Source organism: Rattus norvegicus, chromosome 16, assembly GCF_036323735.1.
Source record: "Rattus norvegicus strain BN/NHsdMcwi chromosome 16, GRCr8, whole genome shotgun sequence".
Lineage (NCBI taxonomy): Eukaryota > Metazoa > Chordata > Mammalia > Rodentia > Muridae > Rattus > Rattus norvegicus.
The window spans coordinates 82,417,629-82,429,430 of NC_086034.1; the positions used below are offsets into that span (position 1 = coordinate 82,417,629).

An 11,802-nucleotide genomic window follows, 5' to 3' on the forward strand; every position below is an offset into this window, starting at 1 on the left:
ACAGCACACACATAAATATATATGTACAAAGATAAAAATATGCAAGTACACATAAATATACACATAAATATATACATGTATGCACAATATATACATGCATACACTTAAGCATAATATGCACAGGTACATATATGCATGTGAATGTATATGCATATGTATGCATGCATATTCAAATGTACACACAAATATATGTGCATATGAATAGAAAAATAAACATGTACAAGTTCATGCACATAAATATATATATTCTAACAAACATATATATACACATGTACACCCATATACATGCATGTATAATACAAATATGCACATGTACACACATAAGCATATACACATATATATGTGTACACACATATAGATATTTATATATTTAGACACAACCATGTGTATACACATAAGTATACACATGAAGTCACATGTAAATATTTATATGCACATGCTCACACTTTAACATACAAATGTAGGCACATATATATATTCATATGTGCACACAAATAATGATTTATACACATCAATGTAAGCATGTACCCATATATAAATAAATGTGTATGAACACATGTCCACATACATACAGAAACATATGCCTGTCCACATGCATGAATATACATATATATATATATATATATATATATATATATATATATATATATATATATATATCTCACACCGTATTGCTCTGGACTGCCAGTGTTGCAGTTGAGGCTCAGGAGTTTGTTCACTCAAAGACCCTGGACACCCATGTTTTTGAGAAGACTGTACCTGAAACCACATATATGTAAGATGATCTATTTGTATTTCATTCTATTTAGGAAATGTTTTAAGACTTTAATAAAAACTCATTTGGAATATATTTGTCTTTTGAGAGAGAACCTTAGGGTGGCATTTCTTTTTCTTTTTTCTTTTTTCTTTTCTTACTTTATGTATGTGGATACCTTCAAACACACCAGAAGAGGGCATCAGATCCCTTTACAGATGGTTGTGAGCCACCATGGGGTTGCTGGGAATTGAACTCAGGACCTCTGGAAGAGCAGTCAGTGCTCTTAACCTCTGAGCCATCTCTCCGGCACCATGGCATTGGTTATTAAGGATCAAGATCTGAATGTACTTCCGTTTACTAGCCTGTTTCTAATACTTTACTAAATTGTGTCAAACCTCTAGTCTACTTAGGTTGCCTACATTTCCTAATACCATATTTTCACTTGCTTCCACAAATGATCAGAAACCTAGACTTTAAGAATAATTGTAAACCTTAAGGAGTTATTATAGATCTTTATATAGAAGAGGGAGGAAAGTATTTTGGAAGGTACGGGGGGGGGATGACATTTACTACTCATTTATACTTGCCTCTGAAACAGCAAGCATGATGCGTGAATCAGCCTGGGTTAGGGGCGTTATGGGTTGCAGACAGCCTTGACAACTGGGTGGCTGTAGGTCTGAGTGGTAGTGGGGCTTACTTGAAAGATCTATAACTGGTGAAAGTCATAGTCACTGCCTCCTCACCACCATGGATCTAACAATAGGATCAGGTGAGTGTCACTCTGTGTGACTTGGCCAGAAGGCTGCGTTCTGACCTGCCGCTCTTATGCTGACCAGACATTCTGACATTGATTATTTTGGGCAGGTTCATCTGCCCTTGAGTTTCTTCACAAAGCTTGTCTCTTTTTTCTTTTAAGACATAGGACTCACTGTTGTCAACGCAGTAACTCTGGTGGATAAATACTCAAATTTTATTTCTCAAATTGGTGGCTGTAATAAGCACCAGGGCTGACTTGGAAAAGGGACTCACATTTGAAACTGTTGTCCCCCTGTCTGTACTTGGCCCTTCAAGACCAGGTCCTATGTATCATAAAGTATCCAAGGAAGTGCTCTCAGAGACCCCCACCCCCTCCCCAAATAGTGTTTCCTTGGTGTTTCTCTTTATGAACAGTAAAGGCTATTCAGTGCTGCTGGTAGCTGTAGTCCCATCCAGAAGAAAGGTGCTATTATAGCATTTGAGATGTGTCTTGTAGAGTTGAGATTACATCACAAGCACAGTTACGCCTACTGCATTTGGGGATCAACATTTGGCTGCCCTTCCCCCATTAAGTAAGGATTCCAATAAACACTTAGGGCTGCCGCAGCTCACACCTGTAATTCCAGCACTACAGGGGCTGAGGCAGGGGGATTTTTGTGAGTTTGAGGCTAGCCTGAGCAAGATAGTTTCAGGCCAGCCTGAACTACAGAATGAACTTCCACCACAAAAATAAACCGAAAATCACTTATTGAGCATAGTGACATGGAGTCACATGGTAACGCACACCTTCAGTCTCAGATGCCAGCTACTTGGTAGATAGAGGCACCAGAATTGTTTAAATCCAGGAGTTTGGGAAAGCTGGGCTAAGATTGAGAGACCTCGTGCCTAAGACAACCACATTAACAGGCAGCTGTATGGCGTAACATGCTGTGAATGCGTGTAGCTTCTCTGTACACAGTAGGTAGAAATACTCTTTGTTCACATTGGAAACTGGCTACTTAGAATATATTCTTTGAAATGGAATTGTTGGTCTCCAAAGGACCCGGAAGTGTTACTGGATTAAGATTCTAAATCAGGGAGCTGGAGAGATGGCTCAGTGGTTAAGAGCATTGTCTGCTCTGGGCTCTGATGCCCTCTTCTGGTATGCAAGTTTACATACAGATAGAGTACTCAGCCATTAAATGAATGAATGAACGGATGGATGAATGAATGAATCTAAAGAATTCCAAAAAGCAAAAAGAGAACAGGAAGAGAAATGAGTAGACCAGAATTCAGGAGTGGCTAATGTCACTAAATGTTGATTAAGGCAGGGGAATGACCAACTGTCAGTCTCCACTTCGTGTATTGATTTGCAGCTGTGTCCTCATTAAACTGCTACAGAGGCACTGGGCTGGGTGTACCCTTATACATACAAGACGTAAAAGGCTTTCTGTCCTTGTAGAAGAAGACATTTCATCCTTTTTAGTTTACAGAAAACTATTCATCTTCAGTCTTGGTTTTTTTTTTTTTTCAGGAAAATTATGTTGTTCAAGGAGGAGCAAGGAAGCTGTGTAAGCGTGTCTTGTCTGGGAAGATAGGTCCGTGATTTCTAAATTACACCAGTGCTTGCTATTTTAAAAGCTTGTTAGAATTCGGTGCAGATCGCTCTTCCAGTCAGAGTGTGGGGGCTGCACTCGGAAAGCAGGGAGACGCTTGAGACAGACAGGAAGACCCAGATTTCTAACTGAACTTGGGCTATACAGCAAGACTCCTGTTTAAAATAAAGCTAGAAGGCACGTAAATATTTCTGATTCCTTAGTCCAACCCTTTCTCCAAGCTGCTGTAGGGATGGTAATCATGCAATGCGAAGCAAGTATCTCCTGGGAAACATGTTAGTCGTGTGTGTGTGTGTGTGTGTGTGTGTGTGTGTGTGTGTGTGTGTGTATGTGAGAGGGAAAGAGAGAGAGAGAAATGTGTGTGCATATATGTGTGTGAATGTGAGAGAAATGTGTGAATGTGTTATGTGTGGAATGTGTGTGTATACATGTGTGTGAATGTGAGAGAAATGTGTGTGTACATGTCTGTGTGAATGTGTGTGAATGTGTTGTATGAAATGTGTGTATGTGTGAAATATATGTGTGTGTATGTGTATGGATGTGTGAGGGAAGTGTGTGTGTACATGTCTGTGTGAATGTGTGTGTGTAAGTGTTGTATGAAATGTGTGTGTGGATGTGTACCTAAATCCAATCTGCTCAGTCTATACCGTGTTACTTGTATGTGTATCTGTGTTTCAGGGCAGACCATCGGGTACTGGTTAACCAAAGGTGCTCTTTCCTGGGAAGACTGCTTCTCCCACTCTCAGCATCCTTAGTTGCCTGTGTGCAGGGTGGAGCTCTGGGAGCTTTCCCCTACCCGTGTCTACTGGTCTCATCTTTGTCCAGCTCATGATCAGGCAGTTATGTTGGTGAAACTGTCTAGCTGGGACCTCTGACACTTCTAAGAGACACAATGGCACAGAAAACTGTTACTTAGGCTCCTACATTGTTTCCACTCGCTCTTCTGCAGAGATCCTGAGCCTCAGGTGTGGGAGTTGTATTGTAGATGTTTCTGTTGGTACTGGGCTCCACAGCTCTGCGTGTTGACTGGTTGTGGTTTTCTGGAATGGTCTCCATCTGTTACAAAGAGTTTCCTCGATGAGGACTGAAACTGGACTTGTCTGTGGGTCTGAGGACAGATATTTAGAGTAATTAATTATCATGTATTTAAGTATCATAGTAATTAAGTATCATGCTGGTTTCATAACATGGTGGTTGTTGCTTTTCTTCCAAGAGCCACACTTAACTGACACCGAGCAGTTGGCTGGGTTTCTGGTACTTAGTATGATTCCCCTCTTGTCGAGCAGGTTTTAGGTCCAATTAGAACGCTGTTGGTTACTGCCGAGGCATACACACCATTACTGCTCTGTGAGGATTATTGTGCCGTGCTGGTCACTGTCGTGGTCCATAGGTCTCATAGCTAGGTAGAACTATCCGTTGTTTTCCTCCGTTGGAAGCTTGCATAGCATCTTCTGGAATCATGAAAGCTGATCCCTCAGGGAGGAGGCTTTCAGCTAAGTTCCAGTCAGGGGCCTCTGGACCCTGCGTTTAAGTATATGGTGTCTTCAACCGTAGGAACTTACTTTTCACCTATGAAGGTCAGCCAAGGGCAATAGCAAGAGCCTATAATATATTGATAGTCGTCTCTTGGACAACCTTCGCCAGCAACTTAAAGGGGTGTATTCACGCCTGGTCTTGGGATTTTTGTTAGACGGTTGATGGCTCTTAAAGAAGCACTGTTAGCCCAGGTGGGAAATTTTCATCTCTAGTATTTATGTCTATGTATACGCCAACTTATATGTGTAGTAGACATGTGTTGTTGCTGGAGTTTAGGCTGTTGTGGGGGAGCGGAGGCAGTAAAGGCTGTCTCTGCAGCTGGGTTGTTCACACACACACATACACACACACACACACACACACACACACACACACACACACACACACACACACACACTGCTATCTCCAGCTAGCCGCTGACTTATGTTTTTGAGGTATTAGGGGGAAACCAGACTGTACACTGTAGGACTTTGACCACTAAAGACAGCTTTGTCAGTTTCTATCACCCAACGGTTTTGAACTGCGGGAAGGGGGTTGGGGGAGGGGGTGTTAACAACCCGTGTCCGAAGTTAGGTTAGTTACCCGTACTCAATATGCCAGTAAAAATAGCCAGATTAATCATGGAAAGACGAAAATGGAAAACGGAGAATTATAACGGAGAATTATTCAACATAGTCACATTACTGACTTGGAGCACTGGCTTTGACTCCAAATTCGATGACACACCACGTTTTGTGGTGGCACGTAGTTTGTTTTGATCCTTTATCCGGGTTCCTAGCGGATTGGCTTTAAAGACTATCCTTAAATCAAAGCAGCAATTCTCCAGGCTGCTGAGTTACTCATTAAGAGATGCTGTAGTGCAGGTGCAGAGGGCGATCTGGAAAACCGTGTGATGGGGAAGAGCGAAAGTGATGGAGCCCAGAGGCTGTGACTGTGTGACAGCCGGGTGGGCTCTATATGCTCTCGGGTCATTTCACACTGCGGTTGGGGAGTCCCGGGTGCCTAGGAACGCTCAGTGGCCAGTCTGGCCTAAGGCTCTTCTAAACCAGCGCTTGAGGTCAGATAGGGCTGGAAAGCCTGCGGTCCGGAACAACGCAGGTGGGCGTGTCGTCCGGCGCTGCCCCTGCGCCGCCCCGCCCCCTCGGTCGCAGCGCCGCGCCGATTGGCTCGCCCGCAGCCTGTCAGCCGTCACGTGTCGGAGCGTCCCGGGCGCCTGGCTGTGGGCGGCCCGGCATGGACCCTCAGGCAGCCACCGGTCCGGGGCCGGGCGAGCCGAGTGCATGGGAGGCCCCCAGCGCGGAGGTGAGCGCCACGGGGTGGGGGATGCGGGCACCCGCGACCACCCGGGCTGGAAGTCGAGGGGCTCGAGCGCTCCGGAGAGACCGCTCACCCGGGAAACGCCGGGGCCGCGCGAGTGCGCGCAGAGCCTGTCCGGTAACGGCGGTGGGCGCGGAAACGCGCGTGGACCCGAGCCCTAGGCTGTGGCTGGCGCGGGAGGGAGAGAACACCGGGGCTTCTCGGGAGCTCCTGCGGGAGTGAATGCAAAGAACGCGGAGCTGGCCGCCCCGAGCTGGTTCCAGCAGCAGGGGGCCGGGTCAGGCGGGAGCGGCGAGGAAACATCTTTTTTTTTAACCTTACCTTGAGGACCTCTGGCCATTGATAGGGATGTGCCGCTGATGTCACCCGTGCTTTTCCCCATTTGACAAAACGAAAGAGCCCGTCGTGTTACGGGGTTTCCAGAAACTTGTTTTCAAGTGCCCGCCAATGCAGCCTTTTCCCACGACCTGCCCTTATTGCGTCTACCTCTCCAGTGACTTCTTGACTGTAGGCATCCTTTTTACCAGAAGCCACGCCTGTACCTGGCACAACGTATATGCTAATTGGGTGTATGAGTGGAATGCTTACTTGGACATCAGTACTTGTACCATCAGATGGTACTTGAAGCGACAGCACCAATAGATTTGCAAAGAAAATTACTTTTGCAAAATAGAAAGTCAGGGCGGAGCTGGAAAGGATGTTTTTGGGTGAGAAGGTAGGCCCAGCAAAGGTCTGGATATGAGAAAGTACGGGGCAAATGGCCTTGGAGCTTGGGTCGGAGGGCAGGCCTTTTTCAGGAAGAGGACTGTGTTCAGCAAGTTGAGGAACGTGAGAGGCAATATGGATGCCATCGCCAGTCTGTGATGGCAGCAGAGGGCCTGTGAAGGTTTTGAGTGGAGGAGTGATTACACTTGCTAAGAGTGAGCAGGAGTAGAGAGATGGGCATAGGTTCACATAAGACGTTCAGCTCCTAGGGGGGCAACAGTGGCCCATGGTTATCACTGACTACAAGAGATGAATTGAGCTGTTAAAGCTCAGGAGTGACTAGATAATGAACGCTAATTTGGGTGAGTGCTAAGTACAGTTTACATGCAGGATGAAGGGTGCTTAAGGCCGGAGAGACAACCTTGGTGGTCTTACAGAGTTCGGCTTAGTTCTCCGCACCCACAACAGATGTCTCAGCCCTCTGCAACTCCCTCTCCAGGGATCCTCCTGGTAGATTCGCACATACAATTATATACAAATAAAGTAAATATATAAATAAATAAATAAGTGGATTAAAGTCAAAGAAATGTTACCTCCTTGAAGTCTTAACAGGTGGTTTTGTTATTGTTGTTGGCTTTATTTTATTGTAATTTTTTTTTTTTTGAGATAGGGTCTCATGTAGCCTAGGATCTGAGCTCACTTTGTGGCCAAGAATGATCTTAAATTTCTGACCCTTCTGCCCCTCCCTCCTAGATGCTGGGATTCTGAGTATGACCCACCTGTAGTATGTTATGTAGGGTTGGAAAGTCAGTGTGGAGCTTTGTGCACACAGGGCAAACACTCTCCCACTGAGCTCTGTCTCCAAGCCATAGTGGATGTTTTATGAATGTCCCTTCATCATAGGACCCCTCCCAGGACATAACAACCATTTCTGTTTCTAGAGGTCACACCCTGAATGAATGGCAGGGCTAAGACTGAATGAACTCTGCCTGACCATCCACGCTCTGGACATTACGGGTTCCACTGCAGAGAGATCTTGGGGGGAATAAAGTTTGGGGAACTTTGAAGTAACAGGGCATAACATTCCTGGTTGGCAGTGGGGATTAGGTATTCCTTCCAGTGTTTAGAACTCAGGCGGCTTCCCCCATGGACCACTGCGGGCATGGCTTTGTTAGGAGTTGTTAGACATTGAGACAAAGAACTGAAAAAGGCAAAGGTTTGCAGAGAAGTTGCAGGATCGGGAAACAGCAGTCAATCCTAGCCAAGAAGAAGAGAGATGAAGTTAGGGCAGTTGAAGTGTTCATAAACTTAGAGGAAAGAGTTTCCACAGACCTGAGGTTACAAACTGAGTCCAGGGAGCTGTCCCATCTAGCCTCAGGGTCTGTGAGCTTGGGGAAGTCCTGCTGCCCAGACTTCTGAAGAGGGCCCAGGGGTGAGAGCAAAGCCAGCATCTGTCAGTTGGCCACTGCAGGAGGGCACACCCAGTGGTCAGAGCGGAGAAGTGCTGCTGGGTGATGCCTTGCGCAGGGCAGTATGGGAGGGAGGGTTTGGGGCTTCAGAGCAGTGACACGCCCCACATACCCAGTTTCCTGGTGATTATTTCTTCTTCCACAGGCTGGTCTTGCCACAGCTGACCTCTCTGGTGGGGAGACAGAGACTGAGCTAGACGTGGACCGACTAGGCAAGTAGACGGTGGAGACTGGGGTGTCCCCTGGAAGAGATGGAGGGAAACAGCACGGTCCCTCTGTCTTGTCTGTCTTCTCGTGTTGGCCAGCCCTCTTTGCCCATTGTCTGAGTGGAACTGTTGGTTTGCAAGCTTCCAGGAGGTACTGGATGCCCGTGGATCCAAACCACCCCATTTCACTGGGAGGAACAGCTTGAGACTATGAAAAGCATCTGGTGTGTGAAGCTAGGAAAAGTCTCCGTTACACATCCAGGTTGAGTTAGAAGATCTGTAGTGATGCTACCCAGGATACTCGCCACCGTGTAGTTCCGTGATGCTCTGCTCCATCCTGGAGGAGAGTCCTAACAGGCAGTGCTGGTCTGTACAACCTGGGCACAGAATGGGTACGGCCAGAGCCGGTGCCGAGTGCACACTGTATTTCAGGCACAGATCCAGCTGTCCCCCCCCCCCCCAAATAAACTCACAACAACCTGATGACTGTTTCACCAATGAGAAACTTAAGGTGCATAGTAAAGTCTTAAAATGCAGCAAAAGACATATAACTTGTGTTTACCATTAAACTAAATTACAGCATATGATCTGGTTCATTCAGCTCCATGACAGTGTGTACAACTGTCACAACTACGGCTAGGATGTTTTCATGGCTCCAGAAAGAAGTCCTGTACCTGGAATAAACACTTTCCACTCTCTAGTTCTTGAGCCCCTATTGATAGCTTCCCCCACCCCTAATAATTTACCTATTATGCACATGCAAGTGTGAATTTACAGTAAGTGAAATTATACAATACATGGTCCCTCATGGCCCGGCTTCTCTCAACTCAGCACATTTCCAAGGTCCATTCCTGTAGCAGCCTCTGTCAGCACCCATCCCTCACGAGACTGAACACGTCCATCAGGTATCCTGCATTTTGTGGATCATTCATCCTCTGATGACATGACATTTGGTGATGGAATGGTGTCACACTGAACTTCTTTTTGTCTGGAATGTGTTTTATAGTTCTTGTGTGGGCACTGTTTCGAGTAGAGCTGCCAGGGCGTGTGGTGATTCCGTGTTTAAGTTACTGAGGAGTCAGGACCTTCAGTGTCGAACAGCTCAGGACAGAGCTGACTGAAGTGGTCTCCAGACTCCGCCCTCTCCACTTCAGTGCTTTACAGCTGTGACGACAGTCTTAACACCATGGCTTTCCAGGCCACTTACTTCCTTTCCTCAGACCCGGTATCGCCACAGCAGCCCGTGTTTTGGAGGTCCATTGGCCTTCCGTAGGCTTTGTCATGTTACCATGTGGCTTCTCTGAATTCAGGAGGAAGAACGTGCAGACTGGACAGGCCCTGTTCTGTTTTCCTTTGTGGACTTGCATCTAACAAGCTTCAAAAGGAAACGTGGGATGCGGGCTTGAATAGCAGAAGTACACTTTGCCAGAGGCCTTTGGGTTCATTGTAAATTACCTGAAGATGTCCCCTTCATAAGTCAACACCCTCTGTACTGAGTGGCCTAGTTTAAGACAAACATCTTGGAAAACGTGGTCAACTTCATTTCCAAAAATATAAACTAAATACTAAGTGCTCAAGTATCAAAAGAGCTGTGTCTAGATTTTTTCTGATTCCTTAGACAAGGGCTGTCAGAAATTTTTCAGCTATATGAGCAGACCTCCAGTTTATCAATTTTCTAAAATGTCTGTTTGTTCATAGCCAGTGGAGCTCAGAGCATCCCTACTGACGTTCCTACCCATGCCGAGGGCCCAAGTTCTGAAGAGGAAGGCTTTGCAATGGAGAAGGAAGCGGATGGGGAACTGTATGCCTGGGAGCTGTCAGAAGGTCCAGCCTGCCCACCCATGGAACAGGCTTCTGGTCTTTTTAACGAGGACTGGGACTTGGAGCTGAAAGCGGACCAAGGGAATCCTTACGGTAGGTAGGGGGCAGTAGTGGGCAGTGGGAGCAGCGGGGCTGAGCCTGAGCAGCTCAGACCCTGCACACTGGCCCTCAAGGCAGACAGCATGGAAGTCGGATGGTGTTCCACTGCTCTACTGCTCCAGGACTGGAATCCCTTCGTCTTTCCTATATTAAAAACAAATGCACCCAATCCACAACATGTTGATTTGCTTAAAAAGAAAATTCTAGTGTTTGAGCTGAGGGGCTGAGCTGAAAGTACTCTGCTGTCTGGCCCTTTGTATTCCTTAGGGATTGTTCAGAGTGACCTGTTTGCATTTCCTCAGGAAAGGAGGGGCTGGTGTGTGTGTGTGTGTGTGTGTGTGTGTGTGTGTGTGTGTGTGTGTGTGTGTGTACGTGCGTGAGTGTGCTCATGCATGCATGTGTGTATGCACACGAGTGTATGTGTATGTCTACTATTAAAATAATTGCAATATTGTTCCCTCTAGACTTTTTTCTTGTGCAATCCAGTTTGACTTTCCCTCTTGAATCTCTTTTGAAATTGTCTGCAGATGCTGATGACGTCCAAGGGAGCATTTCCCAAGAGATTAAGCCGTGGGTGTGCTGTGCACCACAAGGAGATATGATGTATGACCCCAGTTGGCACCATCCACCCCCACTGATACCACATTACTCCAAGATGGTCTTTGAAACAGGACAGTTTGATGATGCAGAAGACTAAAAGTCACTTCCTTCAGTGGAGGAGTTACTCTGTCCTCCAAAAACCAAGTTGTTTGCTGTGTTCTAAGTTCCAAGGCATCGTTCCCAGTGACCTCCCAGTGTGGGCTACAGACAGGCATTAACTGGGGCGTGTTGTCGTTGTTGTTGTTGTTGTTGTTGTTGTTGTGGACTCTGGAGTGTGTTGGAATTTGTCTGTGTCAGGGTTGTGTTCTTTATAAATAAAGTTAAGGAAATGACCTAGTGTGCTTTGTCTGCATTTCTTCCCTATAATTATGTGCTTCTGCCCAGGGCCTTGCTCCCTCACTTGAAATCCTTGAATTACATTTTAAGGATGGAAATACTTAAGGGACATAAACTACGCTCAAGAGAAAAAGCTGTAGCTTCGCTTCTGTGTACCTGGCAAGTTTTAGCAGGGATTGTAACCCAGGGGTCACTGGTGATGCCGTGGCTTATTTCTATCCCCTCTGAAGGAAAGGCTAAGTATTTACTCAGTTTACAAAGAAGGAAACGAAGTGGCATTTTTAAGCCAGCAATTATATAATCTTTTATTTTTAAGAATCATTTATTTTACAAATTATTTATTACTTATAAATAATGTAGTCTATGAGTACACTGTCTCTGTCTTCAGACACAACAGCAGAGGGCATCAGATCCCTTTACAGATGGTTGTGAGCCACCATGTGGTTGCTGGGAATTGAACTCAGGACCTCTGGAAGAGCAGTCACTGCTCTTAACCACTGAGCCATCTCTCCAGCCATATACAATCCTTAATTGGCATGGAATTCTGTCTTTAATACTCTGTTCTCTTCCTTGGCTCTATGTGTGTAAGTGTGTGTTGGGATGCG

General features: G+C 45.9%; 1 protein-coding gene across 2 annotated transcripts; it reads left to right on the forward strand.

Moving 5' to 3' along the window:
- The first annotated feature begins 5,797 nt into the window (after positions 1-5,797).
- Positions 5,798-11,193, forward strand: Coprs (coordinator of PRMT5 and differentiation stimulator). Of its 2 annotated transcripts, none has more exons than XM_063275264.1 (4): positions 5,798-5,946; positions 8,281-8,351; positions 10,044-10,255; positions 10,789-11,193. In XM_063275264.1, the coding sequence occupies exons 1-4, from the start codon at positions 5,878-5,880 to the stop codon at positions 10,956-10,958; spliced, it is 522 nt and encodes a 173-aa protein (XP_063131334.1). In that variant the 5' UTR covers positions 5,798-5,877; the 3' UTR covers positions 10,959-11,193. The 2 variants fall into 2 exon arrangements, with proteins under 2 accessions (XP_063131334.1, NP_001162592.1); NM_001169121.1 differs by having other exon boundaries at positions 5,852-5,946; positions 8,281-8,347; positions 10,040-10,255; positions 10,789-10,962.
- The last annotated feature ends 609 nt before the right edge of the window (positions 11,194-11,802 follow it).